Source organism: Engystomops pustulosus, chromosome 6 (genome assembly GCF_040894005.1).
Source record: "Engystomops pustulosus chromosome 6, aEngPut4.maternal, whole genome shotgun sequence".
NCBI classification, from domain to species: Eukaryota; Metazoa; Chordata; class Amphibia; order Anura; family Leptodactylidae; genus Engystomops; species Engystomops pustulosus.
The window spans coordinates 119,516,187-119,534,873 of record NC_092416.1 but is presented as its reverse complement, the minus strand read 5'-3'; the positions used below and the strand labels follow the sequence as shown (position 1 = coordinate 119,534,873).

General features: G+C 43.0%; 1 protein-coding gene across 1 annotated transcript; it reads left to right on the top strand.

Annotated features, from left to right (window-relative positions):
- Positions 1-29: 29 nt before the first annotated feature.
- On the top strand, positions 30-18,258 carry AURKA (aurora kinase A). Its single transcript, XM_072110684.1, has 8 exons — positions 30-189; positions 3,188-3,467; positions 5,162-5,243; positions 6,310-6,501; positions 6,708-6,846; positions 10,335-10,483; positions 16,751-16,925; positions 17,638-18,258. Exons 2-8 carry the CDS (start codon positions 3,191-3,193, stop codon positions 17,815-17,817), a joined length of 1,194 nt encoding a protein of 397 aa, XP_071966785.1. The 5' UTR covers positions 30-189; positions 3,188-3,190; the 3' UTR covers positions 17,818-18,258.
- Positions 18,259-18,687: the final 429 nt, after the last annotated feature.

Here is an 18,687-nt window from a genome sequence, read left to right as displayed (position 1 = left end):
ATCATCTTCGAGTTATTAGAAGGCTGCAGCCAATCAGCATCCGTAGCGGGTTAAAGCGCCTTAAAAGCGGGCGGTTTGAATTGTTGCGTAGACGAGCGGTTGAGGAGCCAGGAGTGACTTAGGCCCCGGGATCGGTGGAAGGAGCGCTCACTGTTGTTCCGCTGTGTGCTGCGGCCTGTGCTGTCACAGGTGTGTGAGAATGAGCCGCTGAGCTGACACTTTAGTCTCTCTCCAGGGGGTTGTGTCCGGTAGGCAGTGGTTTCCCGTGTGCATTAGGTCCTGTATTATGTATAGTGAGAACTCCCTATGTCTTCCGTATTTATTTCCTCATGGTCGGTCCGTACATTACATGTAGCCAGAGGATAGTGTGATAGTGATGACCCCGCTGTAGGGGCCCTTAGAGGCGCGTTACCTTACCGGTAATATGGTCCGGGCACAAAGCCTTTCTCACACAGCAGTCACCATAGTGCTGTTTACACACCCAAACTACCACTGATCTTCCCAACTCCGAGACCTGACCACAGATGCCCTCTATAAGGTTGCTGTGTTTGAGGGACTTGTGGGGGTTAGATTGCACAGATTTTGGAGTTTGGCTATTTGTAGACTATTCCTTGCAGTCAGTTTATCCTAAATCTTCCAATTTCGCTTACATTTAGTCCTCACGGGGCAGGACACAACAAGGCTTGATGGGCTATGGGTTGAGATCACTGTGTGCTGCCATTTATGTACAAGTAGTGAAGCTCTTCCACTATAGATCAGAGGAAGGCACTGGGGATGAATGCCTGCACTCATTTTTTCCAATATACTTTCTGTATCAATTCTTCATGGTTTTCTAGAACTCTGCTTCCTGTCTATACTTTCTATAGCAGGACAACAAGCAGAGATCTAGAAAATTCTGAGGAATTTATATGGAAAGTATATTTTGAAAATTGTATAACTTTTCATTTTACAAACAATAGTTTTATTTTCTGGAAAGGGAATACCCTTTCAAGGCTACATTCACACGATGTATACCCCCCGTACCATAGTATGGCAGGCATACATCGGCGCAGGGGATGAGCGCTGCTCGCCCCCACCCCTCTCCATAAAGTAACATGGGGCCCGGGACCATATTCTGTAGAAAGATGGGACATGTCCTATCTTTCTACGGCCTACACTGCCACACGTGTGCTGCACCATACTGCTCCTGTACGGTGCTGTGAGGCCGTTGAAGTGAATGGGGGACGTATATACGTCCCCCATATGTTTGTGAATGTATGGTGGTAGCTTATCTCCAGCTATACTGAAAGAGACCTCAACCCCTTGGGGACCGGCCATTGGCTTTTAACTTTTTTTAAAAACCTATTCAAACATAAAAACTATTTTTTTGCTCTGACGCTATTCCGACGCTAATGACTTTTTCATACTTTGGTGTACTTGACTGTGGAATGTTTTAATTTTTTTTTTTTTTTTGGGGGGGACAACCTGATGTTTTCATTGCTACCAATTTGGGGCCTATACAACCTTTTTGGTAACTTTTTATTCACAATTTCATGTTGTAAAATGACTAGAAAGTTGAAATTTAGATAGAGAATAGTTGGCACTCACCACATAGTGAAACAATTTTCTTTTCCGATTAGCACTTCAGAGACTTGGCCACTATTTTCTGTTACAGGGATAAGTTTTTATAGTGTGATAGATGGGGTTTTCTTGAATACAGCTGTTACATGTTTAAAGTTTTATTTAATTTTGTATGCCTTCCAGGGAAAGGGGGTGGTTTGAAATTATATTATATTTTATGATTCCATATGGTGTTTGAACACACAAGGGGGGGGGGGGGGGTTGATTGCTAATGCAATACAACCGTGTTGCAGTATAATGTGAATATACAGCTTTTATTAGATCCAGCCCTGGCAGGCTGTGATGGGAGGCTCCAACTATCATAGGATCTGCTGTGATCAATGTTGGCAACAGTCTGGGCTTTTGGCCACAGATGTCTGCTCTATAATACAGCAGACACCTGACCAGTATGGAGACGGCTCAGCCTGTAAGCCCTCTTTTTTTTTTGTACAAACTTAAAGGGGTTTGCTCATGAAAGAAAATTCTCAAATTTCAATTCCCTAGTCATGTTTACACAATAACTATCATTTTTAACCCCTTAATTTACAATTTTACACAGCTTTATTGTCTTGGCTAATATTGCTCAGTTAAGGTCAGTGTAAAATTTAAATGTGCCTGGGGACACTCTTACCAGACACATTGATTGCTGTGTGCTGACAATGTGAGATGAGACAGATCAGAGATGAGATTCATGAGATGCATATTACACAGACATTTTTGGCTCTGCTACATCTCTGCTCTGCAACAACTAACTAATAGATCGGATGTGCCTCCCTTCCTCGGGATAGAACTTATCTGCCTGTAGCTCACATCATGATGTGATGTGCTAGAAGTCAGTGAGCTTGTACTGGAATGCATGGCGGAGGGGGCTAGAGGCAGAGAGCAGAGAAGAGCTCAGCTCCACAGTGTCAGACAAATTTAACACGTGTGCTTTGTAAATGCAATGTTGACACCAATGTATTTAGGCAAATCTCCTCTTTGGCTGTTTGCAAACGCATGTGTTAGACACAATAAAAACGCAATGTGTGACTTCAGCCTTATAAAAATATGTAAATGAGCCTGAGGCACCCGCGTCACCTGAGCACTTCATGGCTCCACCATACACCAATTATGCACGACCCCCTGCCACTCACTACTCGCCCCTCTGTCCCACCCACAGCCAGCTGCTGTCTGCGAATCTTGTGCATGCGCGAGAACTCCTTCCTTGCATAGCCCAAACTTTACTATTGCAGCTGCGCAAGAAAGGGGCTCAAGCGCCTCAGGCATATTTTTATAAAGTTATTTTCTCCAGAGGAATGATGTCCTGAAACTAGAGTGCCATCACCCCTAGAGGTAACACAGGCTTGTAAGGACAGTCTACCACAGTAATCTGATAATAGATGTCATTTAACATTTTAAACAATTAGGCCTACAACAAAAACATCTAATCGTTTGCTTTGCTCCTTTATTTTGGGTTGGCAGTTGGCTCATAATGTGGCTACTTAGGATGGGATGTTCCTCTTTAGGATATGTTATGGAGGTTCTGATACCTTTTATAAACTTCACTAATTGTGCCAATGTGTGGTTGTTTTTGTTTGTTTTCCTTCAGAACATGTCTTCTGTGGCTGATGGACCAAAACGTATTCCAGTGGGCCAGCATTCTGCCCAGACAAAGCCAGCCGGGCAGGGCACAGCCCCACAAAGAGTTCTCTGTTCTTCCAACCTGCCCCAGAGAGTCCTTGCTCAAAAGCCTGTTGTAGCCAATCAGAAGCAGCAGATGGCACAAGTGACCAATCAGCCACAGCCAAAACCTAATGTTTCAGTTCAACATTCATCTAGACCACAGGCAATGAATCAGAGCAAGGGCCCAGGCCCAAGCAGCTCAGCAGGTAAGGAGTTCTGCTAGCGAGAATAAGCCTTTCTGGTGTGTTGTACAGACCACGTATCAGATACTTGGTAACGGAGTTGTACTGGGAAAGTATAGATTCCTTGCTTTGGGGAAAGTTTACTCGGACCCTTACTTGTTGACTACTTGGCTTCTATGGAGTTATACATGGGGAACTACTTTAAAGGGGTTTTCCCATGAAAGACAATCCTCACATTTCAATCTCCTAGTGATTAAATGATGAAGATCAATTTAACTCCTTACTTTACAATGTTTCTCAGTTTTATTGTTGGTTTAGCTCTTATTACTCCCTCGGTTGCTCAGTGCAAATTTCCAGGGTGCGGGAGGGGACTCTCTAAGCAGAAGCTTCATGATGCATCTAGTTCTGTGGGGTAACAATGTGGTTACATTATCAGGGTACGTGTGTGTGTGGACTTTTACCTGGCTTCACATTGTACTAACACACTGATCCGTTCTTTGGATTTCGTGTTATAGAATAAGAAAAATTACACAGTCAACAATATTTAAAAGGTTTATTGTAATACAAAAGTATATAAAGAGGTAAATATCAAAAGATTATACACACAACACTGTCAACTTTCATTGATGAGCTCCAGCACACAAAATCTTCACGGGCTTATCAACTTACAACTCTGTCCAGCATCATTGATGACCTTCCGGCAGGTTGGGGTCTTCACGGACTATCACCAAGCAGTAGAATGACAGGTATTGACAGGTAACATCAGGTCTTGAGGCGTCCCACAAGTACCAAATCAGTATAGCATCAGTCAGTAGCTAGCTCTCAATTCTCTCAAATCCCCCCTGCTAGGTGATCGTATGGAAGTTTTATACCCCATGTCTGTGCGTCACCAAACTATATGGAAAAACATATGTATGCACATGTTTTCTCTCATTATTCTCCTAATGGTATAGTTTCCCATGAAAGTGGCCAGTTTTCATTGGAAAGCATCCCAGGAGATAGGCGCATCCCAGCAGGTGTGTAATGCCTAACAGAGTGCCAAATAAGGATAAGAATATGTCAAACTTAATGAGAATAAAATGTCAAATATAATGAGGATCAAAATATGTTGATTTGGGCTCATTCACAGTTGAAATAAGGTTACATGAACTGTCTTTTATCTCAAGAGCAGCCATGTTGTATCTTCGACTCCATTTTGGTTTTCCATTACACCCTGGTTCACTATCTCCTTGTAGTTTGCAGCCTCTTGCAGTAAGTGATCAGTGTATGGGTCTCTGAGCTCTGTGTAGGGGGTGTAGCTACAAGCTCTGAGCAGAAAACACGGCTGTCACACAATCCACAATGGCGACCTGACCCTAAATTTAGAAGTTACTGGGCCACATCTAGGGAAACTGAAATTGTGTACAGCAGGATTGATAGACTGGTTGGGCTTGTATCTGAAATTCTGAATTTTTGTTAATAACTGTGAATTAAAGAATGTGTGTTATATTGTTATGCTGAGTACATATAAGAAACATATCTATGTGGGAATACTCCTTTAAAGATAATATTTAGCATGGGAAGACTCTACAAGTGACTAGTGATGTGCTGATCGGAAAAATTACTAGCATACAGTGTGAATTGGTGGCTGAGACCTGGGAAGCATAGGAACAAATTGTGGAAATTTCAGGACACTGTTTGGTTTTTGGACATTTGATCATGTTTTGTTTGTTCTCTAGCTCCAGTTGCAGAAAAGAAGACTGCGGCTGCTGACCAGAACAAGGTTCCTCCTGCAACAGTCACCAAGGAGGAGGGTAAAAAGTGAGTAGATTGTTCTAGCACCAATGTGGCTACTAGGGTTATGCTTCCATTGCAGCCAGTAGGTGGCCAGGAAAGCAATTATACTCTGTTCATGCAGTAGGTAACCTCTACTTCAGGTATTTTATGGTATCGACCGGCTTCAGATGATTGTCGCAGCCACTCATTCTAAAATTTTTAATAAGATTTCTGCATGTTCAGGAACAATTGTAGCAGTTTGCATCCTCTTCCATATAGTACTCTGGCACTGGACTAATTGGGGGGGGGGGGCAATGCATCATACGCCGATAGCGGCCATGCCGCAAACGCCAATAATTGTTTATATTGCATGATGTTTACTGGGAAGCTGAAAACAAATTCCAAATGAGTTTTTTTTACAAAAAAAACTCATTTGCATCATTTTCTCACAGGCTGCTTTTATGGCTTTCACTGTGTACTACAAATGACGCCTCCCCTTTATTCTTTGGGCTGTAAAATCACTGAGATCACACTTCTTTTCGAAGTCTTATTCTGACCCCAATAACTTTTCATTTTTTAGTGTATGGACCTATGTAAGGGGTAACTATTTTAATGTAACGAGCTTGCGTTTTCATTGTACCTATGTTGGGGACTGTACATCCTCTTGATCACTTCTCATCCAATGGTGATTATTGAAATGGTGAATAAGTGTTTATTCGGGACACTTGGGCACCATTTACCGTGTGCATATTTTCAGCACTGGGTATAATTGATTATTTGGGCAGTCAGTCATATCCAAGATGCTGCTGCCATTAAAATGGATAATTCCCTTGATCAGTGGCAATCAAGGGTGTCCGGTGTGCGTTTGCATAAGTGTCTAGTAGATGTGTAGGCAGTAAGGGTGATGCCACACGTATTGTGCAAATGCCAGACATTTACAACCGGGATATGATTGCCGCATGCATTTGCATAGAAACGCATATGCGATTGCCTGCGGACCACTCCAGTGCGCTTTAATTCCATTACAAAACTGAATCAAAACGCTAACATGTGGCATCGCCCTTAATGGTAACCTGTCTCTTGGATGTTTTAAATTGTCTTTTTCATGCAGGAAGCAGTGGTGTCTTGAAGACTTTGAGATTGGACGTCCTTTAGGAAAAGGAAAGTTTGGCAATGTGTACTTGGCCCGTGAGAAGCAGAGCAAATTTATACTGGCACTGAAGGTTCTGTTTAAGTCCCAGCTTGAGAAGGCTGGGGTGGAACATCAGCTGCGCAGGGAGGTGGAAATACAGTCCCATCTAAGGTGTGTGCATCTAACATCAGTTTGTCTATGCCTTGTAAACCAAGCAGGGGGTTATAAGCATAATGATTTTCTGGTTTCACAAGGGGAAGTGCTGCAGATATGGCTTCCTCATGTCTTTACAACACCACATTGCAAAGGGTGTGTGATGTAAATTGCCATATCTGGTTTATAAACATTGATGCTAACTTTAGTAGTTTATGATGCAGGCATCCCAACATTCTCCGGCTGTATGGTTATTTTCATGATGCCACCAGGGTCTACCTCATCTTGGATTATGCCCCCCGTGGGGAGCTATATAGAGAGCTTCAGAGGTGTACAAGATTTGATGATCAGAGATCTGCAACTGTAAGTAAAATGTGCTGATCCTCCTCTATTGAAATTCCATTATCTCCTACAGATTGTCTCAGAATAAACTATTCTTGCCAGTTTTGAAGTCTAAACAGATATCTCAAGACACAAAGGATGTGGGAGATTGCTTAACCTGTCTATACCAGAATTCTGCCTAAAATGCTGTGTGCCACCTTAAGGGTTTTGGACAGTTTTCCAGCTTGTCCAAAGAAGCATGGCCTTGCCCCAGAATATTTTGTCAAAAACTAGACAAACTAATAGCTGGTGCAGAGTACAACTCCAGTCTTACATCATCCAGCATGTTTTATCTAGAGTAGTTTCTGTCAACATACTTCTCTGCTGCTTCATACACCGTTGCTGGAGAGGGGAGCTGCACTCGGCTAGATGCTGGGTACTACCGGAGAAGGGTAGAGTTCTACAGCTGAAGGCTTGTGCATATTTTGTTATCTAATGTAGTATCACTCGTGCTAAGAAGGGATTTCCAGGCAAAAATCTAAATTTGGTTACATAGAAGATGTGGGTGAATGAAAGGATAGAGGAATTGGTTAGTTTCTTGCTCACATGGTTGCAGACATGACAGGCTGGGCAGAGGGTGTACATGTCGGCCCTGCCCTTGGGGTGTGAAGAAAGGACCACTCATGCTGGTAAGTGAGAACTGGAGACCTGAGTGTAGTACTGTACAATATTCTGCAGTTGTGTATTTTATGGCTGCTTTCCCTGAATGATGACCCATGCAGAGGTACCTACTGCCATCTACTGGTTGTATCAAGAATGAGGAGTGGGTTGCTGTAGTGAGGTCTGTATATCTGCAGTGTAATCATCTAGATGGGCTTTGTGTGAGGGTCTTATTTTTATGGGTGGTTATTAGCTGCCTCCAGCGTTTCAGATTGACGTAACACTGCTTCCACAGCTCCTTAATGTCTTGTAGAGTGCTATGGAGTTGATCCTTGTCTGGGCTCTCGGTATCCTCTCAAAGACTCTTAAATCTTGAACTGATGGCTTTATTATAGTAGATGACGCTGGTCTGCACATTTGAAGGCCAAAGATGAGCTTCTCATCAGCTATATAGAGAGGTAGCAAATGGCTTGGTATTAAGAGTACTGCTGTAACCCAATTTTACAGGCCTGATTCCTTGTGTCATGGGGAAGTCTGGAATGACCACACTGTCAGCAAACGAATGGTCCTATTTCATATATTCTGTGGATGTGGAGTTTTTTTTTTTTTTTTGCTTAAAGGGGTATTCCGGGAATATGAACGTCTGACACAAAAACCCTTGATGATATAAATAAATGAATACAACAATGTCATTAGTCACAAAACGGAGCTAAAATAATATGATTTTATGATTTACAAAATTTATGGCCTCTAAGATGGCCGCCACTGGAAACTACAGGTTCCATGATCCTTTAGTTCTCAGTAACTCCTCCTACCACTTATGCTCTGCTAACAGTGATGATGTAACAGGTTTTCTTGCTCTGTTACCATAGTAATGATGTGTAACTGCCATCACCACAACACTGACCATACTGGATGCACTGGAACCAACCGGCTACAGCCAAATGTAGTGGTGATCACATGACCCTGCCCAGGCAGGTGCAGGACATGTGATGTGGACATGTGACCAGCGGCCATCTTATTTTCTGCGACGGACCGCGCTTGGGAAATTAACGGACTGATTAAAGGGCCGGTAGCATTTTAATTCTTCATTAGTCCATGTCGCCAGCATTTTCTGCTAAGGGGAGCAAAATTTTAAATAACTAATTACACATTAGCTTATATTTTGAGTGCCCACTTGTATATGAATTATGCTTATTCCTGGAATACCCCTTTAATGTCTGTGGATTTTGGTGCTTTATTTTGCATGGGAATACATTTTCTGTTTCTAAAAGGAATCTGGTGTTATCAATATAGTGCAGGGGCAGCAATGTGAGTTCAAAGGGAAGGTGTTTCTCCTGATCACATATATTTAACATACTCACCGGCCACTTTATTAGGTAGACCATGCTAGTAACGGGTTGGACCCCCTTTTGCCTTCAGAACTGCCTCAATTCTTCATGGCATAGATTAAACAAGGTGCTGGAAGCATTCCTCAGAGATTTTGGTCCATATTGACATGATGGCATCACACAGTTGCCGCAGAATTGTCGGATCCATGATGCGAATCTCCCGTTCCACCACATCCCAAAGATGCTCTATTGGATTGAGATCTGGTGACTGTGGAGGCCATTTGAGTACAGTGAACTCATTGTCATGTTCAAGAAACCAGTCTGAGATGATTCCAGCTTTATGACATGGCGCATTATCCTGCTGAAAGTAGCCATCAGATGTTGGGTACATTGTGGTCATAAAGGATGGACATGGTCAGCAACAATACTCAGGTAGGCTGTGGCGTTGCAACGATGCTCAATTGGTACCAAGGGGCCCAAAGAGTGCCAAGAAAATATTCCCCATACCATGACACCACCACCACCAGCCTGAACCGTTGATACAAGGCAGGATGGATCCATGCTTTCATGTTGTTGACGCCAAATTCTGACCCTAACATCCGAATGTCGCAGCAGAAATCGAGACTCATCAGACCAGGCAATGTTTTTCCAATCTTCTACTGTCCAATTTCGATGAGCTTGTGCAAATTGTAGCCTCAGTTTCCTGTTCTTAGCTGAAAGGAGTGGCACCCGGTGTGGTCTTCTGCTGCTGTAGCCCATCTGCCTCAAAGTTCGACGTACTATGCGTTCAGAGATGCTCTTCTGCCTACCTTGGTTGTAACGGGTGGCGATTTGAGTCACTGTTGCCTTTCTATCAGCTCGAACCAGTCTGCCCATTCTCCTCTGACCTCTGGCATCAACAAGGCATTTCCGCCCACAGAACTGCTGCTCTCTGGATGTTTTTTCTTTTTCGGACCATTCTCTGTAAACCCTAGAGATGGTTGTGCGTGAAAATCCCAGTAGATCAGCAGTTTCTGAAATACTCAGACCAGCCCTTCTGGCACCAACAACCATGCCACGTTCAATCGCCTTTCTTCCCCATACTGATGCTCGGTTTGAACTGCAGGAGATTGTCTTGACCATGTCTACTTGCCTAAATGCACTGAGTTTCCGCCATGTGATTAAGTTTTAACAAGCAGTTGGACAGGTGTACCTAATAAAGTGGCTGGTGAGTGTATAAAGGCTTGTGATTGGAAACAAGCATATTTTCCAGATCACAAGCCTTTAGGTTTTAAGGGGCAACCTGTCTCTCCGTCCTGGTGTATAATTTCGGTTGCGCTGGGATGTGACTATGGTCGGCCAGGGCAGATTCTTCTCATGAATAGCTCTTCCTGTCTGCCTCCAGACAGAGGGGGAGAGGTACTCTGTGTTTTAGCTCAAATGTAGCAGTGCTGAACTGTCATTGTGTTCTATCCAACTCATGTATGTCCTCTTTGATCTCATCTTGTAAGTAACTGCCTGTATTTGTCCACCCGTTACTGACGTGTTCTCTCTTTGCAGTACATCACAGAGCTGGCAGATGCCCTCCTATACTGTCATTCTAAGAAGGTTATACATAGAGATATCAAGCCTGAGAATCTCCTCCTGGGGTCCAATGGGGATCTTAAGATTGCAGACTTTGGCTGGTCAGTGCATGCTCCTTCATCAAGGTGAGTTGCAAACTGGCAATTCTGAGCATCCTCTCCCCTCCTGGCAGTAACTTACATTTAGGCATCATACTGGGTACAACATAGGTGCAGTTTCCTCGCCATAGATTGTGGTGATCAACCTCTTCCAATCTAGATGTGGCTAGGAATGCTGTCCTCCTCATATATTCATGGCATCAATGCTGACACTATTACTACAAACTTCTAGCTGCCATAAACTTTCCAATTTACTTAACCCTTTCACGACCCGTGACGTAATAGCACGTCACGGGTCGGCCGCGGGTGCATGGAGAGAGCTCACGCGCTGAGCCCTCTCCATAGCCGGTAAGTCTTTGCTGCATATTGCAGCAAAGGCTTACCGGTAACACCTGCGATCGGTGCTAGCACCGATCGCGGGTGTTTTCACCTCGATCGCCGCCGGCGGCTTCAAAAGGATGGCGGCGGCCCGTCGCCATGGTAACCTCGGGTCTCGCGAAGACCCGAGGCTACTTCGGGTTAACCCATGCATTACAATGTGCTATCAGCACATTGTAATGTATGAATAGTAAAATCCCCATATACTGCCATACTGTAGTATGGCAGTATATGATAGGATCGTGCAGACCCCCTAGGGTTAAAGTACCCTAGGGCACTGATGGCGAACCTTTTGGAGACAGAGTGCCCAAACTACAACCAATACCCATTTACATGTCACAAAGTGCCAACATGACAATTTAAGCATTAACCTATTGATCTCTGCTGTATCACAAATTTCAATCACATTGGTGTCCTGAGTTCACCAATACAATAGAAAGATGGAGATCAGGAGACCCAGAGCAGGAGCTCTAAGGACAATCCATCTCTGTCCACACCTTCTTGCTCCTCCTGTAGTCCTGGCAGCCAAGGATGTTGCTTTAAAATGGCGCTGAGCATGGCACGCCTGGGCTGTATTGGATCACAGGAGGAAGCCCTGAGTCCTGTCTGGCAAACTCTCTGTTGGCATGAAGGCCTGGGTGCCCACAGAAAGGGCTCTGAGTGCCACCTCTGGCACCCGTGCCATAGGTTCGCCACCACTGCCCCAGGGAGTATGAAAAGTACTAAAAATAAAAATAAAAAAAAGTTATAAAAAAAAAAAAATTATAATAAAAAACCCTAAACTCAAATCACCCCCCTTTCCCTAGAACTGATATAAATATAAACAGTAAAAATCATAAACACATTAGGTATCGCCGCGTCCGAAAATGCCCGATCTATCAAAATATGATAATGGTTTTTCACTGCGTTTAATCCCGTAACGGAAAATCGCGCCCAAAGTCGAAAATGGCACTTTTTTGTCATTTAAAAAAAATTAAATTCTATAAAAAGTGATCACAAGGTCGAACAGTCCTAAAATTGATAACATTGTAAACGTCATCAAAATCCGCAAAAATCGACACCACCCACAGCTCCATGCACCAAAGTATAAAAAAGTTATTAGCGCCAGAAGATGGCAAAATCCCCCAAAAAAATTTTGTACAGGAGGTTTTAATTTTTTTAAATGTATGAAAACATTATAAAACCTATACAAATTTGGTATCCCCGTAATCGTACCGACCCAAAGAATAAAGTAGACATGTCATTTGGGGCGCACAGTGAAATCCGTAAGATCCAAGCCCACAAGAAGATGGCACAAATGCATTTTTTTACCAATTTCACTGCATTTGGAATTTTTTTTACCGCTTCCTAGTACACGGCATGGAATATTCAATACCATCTCTATGAAGTGCAATTTGTTACACAGAAAATAAGCCGTCACACAGCTCTGTACATGGAAAAATAAAAAAGTTATGGATTTTTGATCATGGGGAATAAAAAATGAAAATGAAAAAACAAAGGGCCAGGTCCTGAAAGGGTTAAAGGGGTATTTTGAGAATATGAACGTCTGATACAAAACCCCATAATGCTATAAATCAACATAACAAATGTCATTAGTTTGATTTTATGACTTTGATTTTAGATAAAGTAGGCAGCTATCACAAAGATGGCCGCCACTGGAAAACTTTAGTTCTCGTAACTCCTCCTCCCTCTTATTCTCTGCTCCCAATGATGTAACGGACTGTCCTGCTCAGTTACCATAATAATGTAACTGCCATCACTGCACATTACCTCACTTAGACGACATCTTGCCCCACACACCAGCCTTACTGGATGCACTGCAACCGACTGACTACAGCCAAAACATATCAATGAGCAGGACATGTGACCAGCCATCTTCTGTCCTGTGTCTCCTCCGCACGCAGAAAATCAATGGACAATAGCACTTTAATTCATTAGTGTATGTGCACAACATTTTTCTTCTAAGGGGAGCAAAATTTTAAATAATTACATATTGGCTTATATTTTAAGGACCCATTTGTACATGATTTATGCAGATTCCTGGAATACCCCTTTATGGAAAAATGGTTCCCTATTATTATTATATTATTTTTTTTTTTATATTTATTTATTTTTTTCCGTTCTTTCATAGTGAGCTGTGTTTCTAAAGACCTTCTGGTCTGTACCCAGAACCTCAGGAAAGGATACCAAAACTCAATTAACTCCACTTTACATGATAATATAATGGTGGTTGGGGGATACAGGTGACTTTGATGGGGAGAACATGACCCAGTACTTGGGTTCCCTTTTAAGGGGTTCATGTCAGCAGGCACTAAAGACAGATTTCAGAAGCCTATCATGTCTGCATTGCAAATGTCTTTCTTCCTTTGCTAATCATTTGCATTACAATACAATTGAGTGTATTAACTTGCCTTGCACCCTGACAGAATCCTCTAAGTCCCAGGGGTTAGCTCTGGTTTGGATGCATTTCGGACATGTGACTTGTTTGTGCTGGAAATGCCTCAGCTCTCAGCCCCCACCTTTGTGCTCCTGTACAGGTCCGTCTGGCACCTTCAGAGTTCCCAGCTTGGTGAGTTGGCATCAGTGGGGGTGGAGATGACCTCTCTGTTAGATCCTAACAGTTTCTAGGGTTAAAAAATGGGATTGTGCATGTTGCCGCTTTACCCGTCACTTTGTTAAACTTGAGTTCTTTTCCATTTTTTTAACTTGTACAGTTAACTGAAGGATTTTTTTTCAAATCAAAAATATGAAAAATGTTGCTCTTGTATCCTGCAGTCAGAAGCAGGACTGTAGGATGGAGCTGCGCTAGTGTGTTACACTACCTACCTGCATAGGTCACCATGTTCTCTAACCGGAGTGTCAGTATAACCTATGGCAAACATTCAATTTCCTCTGACATGAGGGAACAATGATCCTGTAATGAGGGATGCAGGCCTTGCAGAAAGAGGTTCTGAAGATCAGCTTATACTAGGCAGGATTGCAATCTCTACCCTGGGTCACTCTGACCAGACCAAAAATCAGTTATGTCTCAACCACCCTCCATCTCTGTTACTGTAGTAATTTCCCAAAACTGGTGACTGCTATGAAGTGAGGGAGGCCTCTGTTCCAGTATGTGCAGTTGCTGTGACTAATTACTCGCACCTACTAATCCAACTTATGTTTGGCCAAGGGGGATGGATAAGGATCAGCTCCTAGGTGTGTGTATAGATCAAAATACTGTAAGACGTTGACAAAGTATTATCAGTGAAATAAATGTTTCTCATCCGGCTGTACATAAAGCAACTGGCCATCACTCACCTGCTCAAGAAGTGGGTGAAAAAATTCCTGCTGAAATTGCTGTGGCTGGTTTTGGCACCCCTTCCCAAAACAAGTTGCTACCATGTCTATGCATCTGATCTGGCTAGATCCTTTTATTTGGTCAGGTGGGATGCTGCAGCACACTATAAACAGACTTGTTGGTCCAAAGTAGCAATATATAGTCTAAAAGAAAAAGCTCCATATTGCATGTACCTTGTACATAAAGGCTTCTATGGGAATGTAGCATGTTGCCAAGCTATTCTTGTACTTGAGGTCTTGTAGTTTTGTGGGAGGGGGGGGGTGTAACATTGTACTACTTGTGCAGTATAAAGCTGAGGACAGTATTGGGAAGGAACATGTTGTTAAAGGAAACCTACCACTTAAAAGTGGTAGGTTTTATACACCTATACATGGCACCAGCTCAGGGTCAGCTGGTGCCAGAGCATATTTTTGTTAGGGGGAACAAAGCCCTGTGACTGTTAGAGCAGTTTTCAGAGGGAGTTAATGGAAACTACAACCAGGATCAGGAATTGTAGACCAAGCACTTGACATGCTGGTGTGTCCTGTTTTGGTGGATATGCTCTTCTTTTAGCCTGTTTAAAAAAAAATATATATAATTTTTTTTTATGCAAATGAGTGAGGAGCTCCAGTAACGACTATGGAGCCTGGAGCCCTTTGGCTCATTTGCATAATTGTAAAGCCTTTTTATGTAAAAACAAGCATGTGCTTGAATTACAATCTTTCATCCTGGTGGCAGATGTCCTTTTAAGCGTCTGCTCTCCTAGACTCCAGCATGGCTTTGAGATTATTATCTGAGTTGTGTATTTCATTGAATGGCATGGTCAGCTATGTTTTTAGCTGCTGGAGACGTGTAATAACCCTTCTCTTTACACTCTCCTACTAAATGTAAAAAGTCTACAGTCAGGATGTTGTGCTGTTATCACTGTATGACAGAACATCTCATTCAGCAGTAGCTGTGACACATTTTGTACTCTCCTCTGGAGTCTGTGTGGTATAGTTCATTAGCAGGGAGATGAAGAGATCCTGTCGAAGTCCATGGACTTGTCTATCTGGGAACAGTGAGATCGCAAGACCAAACGAAGGATCCCAGGAATTTCCAAATGGAAGGCAATAACTAAAGGAAATGGTCATTGACTTGTACATAAATGGCTAAATTAACTGCAGAGGAGTTCAGCTACATGTATGCAGTACATGTTGGCCATATTAAGGCAACCACAAGGCTCATTGGGGAGAGGGCCTTCCCAGTGAAAATGAGTGACACCACTGCCTTGGGCTATCTGGACACTTGGCCCTAGTGGTAATCATGTAATCATTCTGCAAGTGTCAAAAATCAACCATCACCCGCTATCTCAAGCAGGTTTCTGATGCATATAATGCCATGTTTGCTGCTGCTGCTCAACATTTGCATTGTAAAGGCTGAATTCTACACTGGGATTTGTGACTGGTCACTTATTTGCTGTGGACTAGAAATCTGCTGTGGAAAGGCATTTTCCTCTAGACAGATTCAGATGTTCAGTGGTAATGGCGCTTCAACAGCATGCAACTGCTATACCCTAATACAGGCCACAGCTGTAGGGAGTATGCACTGTGATGTCCCTACAGAGGCTGGCAGTGACAGCTGGAGCCACACTGGGCTGCAGGTAAGGACTCTAATGACTGCTACTTTATTTGCCCCCATAATCCCTTTCGCATGAAGAAAGACTGGGCTCACAGAAATGGACATAAAGGTGCTTGCGGGTAGGAGTGGAAGGGTTTTACACCACAAGCTGCTTCTGACTACAATAACTGGACTAGCATGACAGCATGCCAGACACTAGTAGGAGTGAGAGGAGTCCAGCTTCATTGTCATAAGTTGTTCTGGTGATCTGCCTCAGTGTCCCCCATTTCAGAGTCTGTCCTCTTCTGCATTGTTCTCCACATGGAGAGACAGAATTATTGCTCCTCTACCTGACCTGTGGCATCCATCCCTCCAGTAACCTGGTTGTTCAAAAAGTGAAATGCTGTCCTGCCCCGGAACATCCTATTGCAGCAGCTGCCCAGCACAAGGTCTCCTGTCTGCAGCTTTTGTGGTATAAACTGACACTAACAGAAGCTATTAAACATCCAAAGGCCTCAAAGGACATTTTAACAGATCTGTTTTATATTTGGACCTGTTCCATTCAACCATCAAAATGTGAATTGGACTTCAGTTAGACTGCTATAAATTAGCTTGTTGGTGGTGCTTCTAGAATACAATGGCTGTGCAGAAGGGGTTAAGTAACTGCTCAATGCTGTTTAAACAAGGGTAGTAAGATAATTTGTCTCCATAGTGATAAAGCTCTTACTAATGGACTTCATGTCTTTGTCCATAGAAAATGTCAACTGAAGCCTTGTAACCCCCTCCTATCTATAGGAGAGTTTCCTCCTTCACATCTGCCGTTCCCATGGTTTTAGAACTCGGCAGTCACATGGAGCACACAGCAATGATGTGTGTGGCCTTCACCCAAGGCTGTTATTTCTTCAGTGCTCTTCAGTAATAGTTTTTAATGTTTTCTGGTTACATCTTTTCTAGGGTCTGCTTCCCAGGACCTCTTAATTACCTGTGAACTTTTTTCTTAGGAGGACAACGTTATGTGGCACCTTGGACTACTTGCCTCCTGAAATGATTGAGGGTCGGACACATGATGAGAAGGTTGACCTATGGAGTCTAGGTGTCCTCTGCTATGAGTTTCTTGTCGGAAAGCCTCCATTTGAAGCTGAAACACACCAGGAAACTTACCGCAGAATTTCAAAGGTAAAATTGGTCCTTCTCCTCACACTTGTTGGTCAATCGTTTAGTTTTGCTGTTATGAAGCAAAAAAAGGGGGTTTCAATCTGAGTACCCACAGAACCAGTTATGACCATGGCTATTAACCCCTTCAGATCCTTTCAACCTTATAAAATCTTGTACTGCACATTGCTCTCAAATTACCTGGATGTGTAGCAGCAACTATATGTATAATAGGTTGGCTTGACAAAAGGCATGTGAAAACAGACTGCGTCTTGATAACCAACCTTGGTAACTGAACTGCAGTGGTCCTCAAGTCTTATTGATGGGTTAGTTAAGCCATCAGTGATTTTAGTGCACTGGAAGCAGAAAATTTAGTTTTGGCTAAAGGCGGACCTACCCTATTGGAAAGTGGGGGCAGAAGTGTGTTATACAATTTGGTATTCTGAAACTTTGAAGCAAAGTGTTTGGTTAAATAAGAGCAAAGAGTAAGGGCTCCTGCAGTATCGTGAAAGTAGGACATGTGCAAGCCATTGTTTCTACAACTATCACATGGCTGTGTAAATGAAAATATAGAGCAGGTCCTATTCCTTTGTTAGACTTGGGCAGTGTTGTCTAGTTGTCATTGGCGTGTATGCAGAGCTGCCGCAGATATGGAACTGCTGTTTTGCTTCCCTTTATAACTGCATTGTGTTTGCAGTAACCAAATGTGTCATTTTAATCTCTTTAACTTCTACAGGTGGAGTATCAGTTTCCTTCCCACGTCTCTGAAGGGGCCAGAGACCTAATCTCTAAACTGCTTAAACACAATCCCAACCACAGGCTGCCACTTAAGGATGTACTTGAACACCCCTGGATTGCACAGAACTCCACCAAGCACCCAACGATGGTGGAAAAAACCACAGGCAATGTGCATTGATACAAGATGGCTCTCATTTTATGAAGCTTTCTGCACCCAACATCTATTCCACATGTCTTTTAGTCTACAAGCATTTCCATTGATGCTCATCTTCTGGCCCTGAAATGGAGTACCCCCCACTGTGACTACACTGAAAGAAACCTGGGGTCCTGTGGATGAGACCTGCATCTTCTGGGTGGGGACCACCAGTGCAATAACAATCTATGAATGCCATCATGTATTTATTAAGGCTGCGGGTGCAGTCATCACCAGCTGCTTGAGTCTGAATGTGAATGGCTCGTCCCGATCTACTACATGTAAATACCTGTTAGAAATGTTTCATTTTTTTGAATGTGTTCTGTCTCTTTGTTTTTATTCAAATAAGTCGCCTTTCAGGAACATTGAAAATGTTTGTGTGGCTGCTTTTTTAGAAGCGATTTAAATAAAGTTTATTAATAATTATGGCAAGAATTTTTATACCAGTTTTTGCAGATGTCTGAAGTGTTTTTTTTTTTCTATGGGTCCCTACACCACAATAACCTGTAACGTTTGTTTACTTGCTGAGGTTGCCCATTACTCCAACCAGTTAGTGGAGTGCCCTGTAACCTCTCAAACCTTAATAAGCACGGTGGCTGAGTGGGTAGCAGCGCTGGAGTTCTGGGTTCAAGTCCCACCCTGGTCAACATCTGCAAAGAGTTTGTATGTTCTCTCCGTGTTTGCGTGGGTTTCCTCAGGGTCCTCCGGTTTCCTCCCACACTCAAAAACATACTGGTAGATTGTGAGCCCCATTGGGGACAGGGACCAAACAATCTAATTTGTCATGCTTTGTCCAGCGCTGTGTAATCTGTAGGCGCTATATAAATAATTATTATAGTAGTATTATTATAGTCC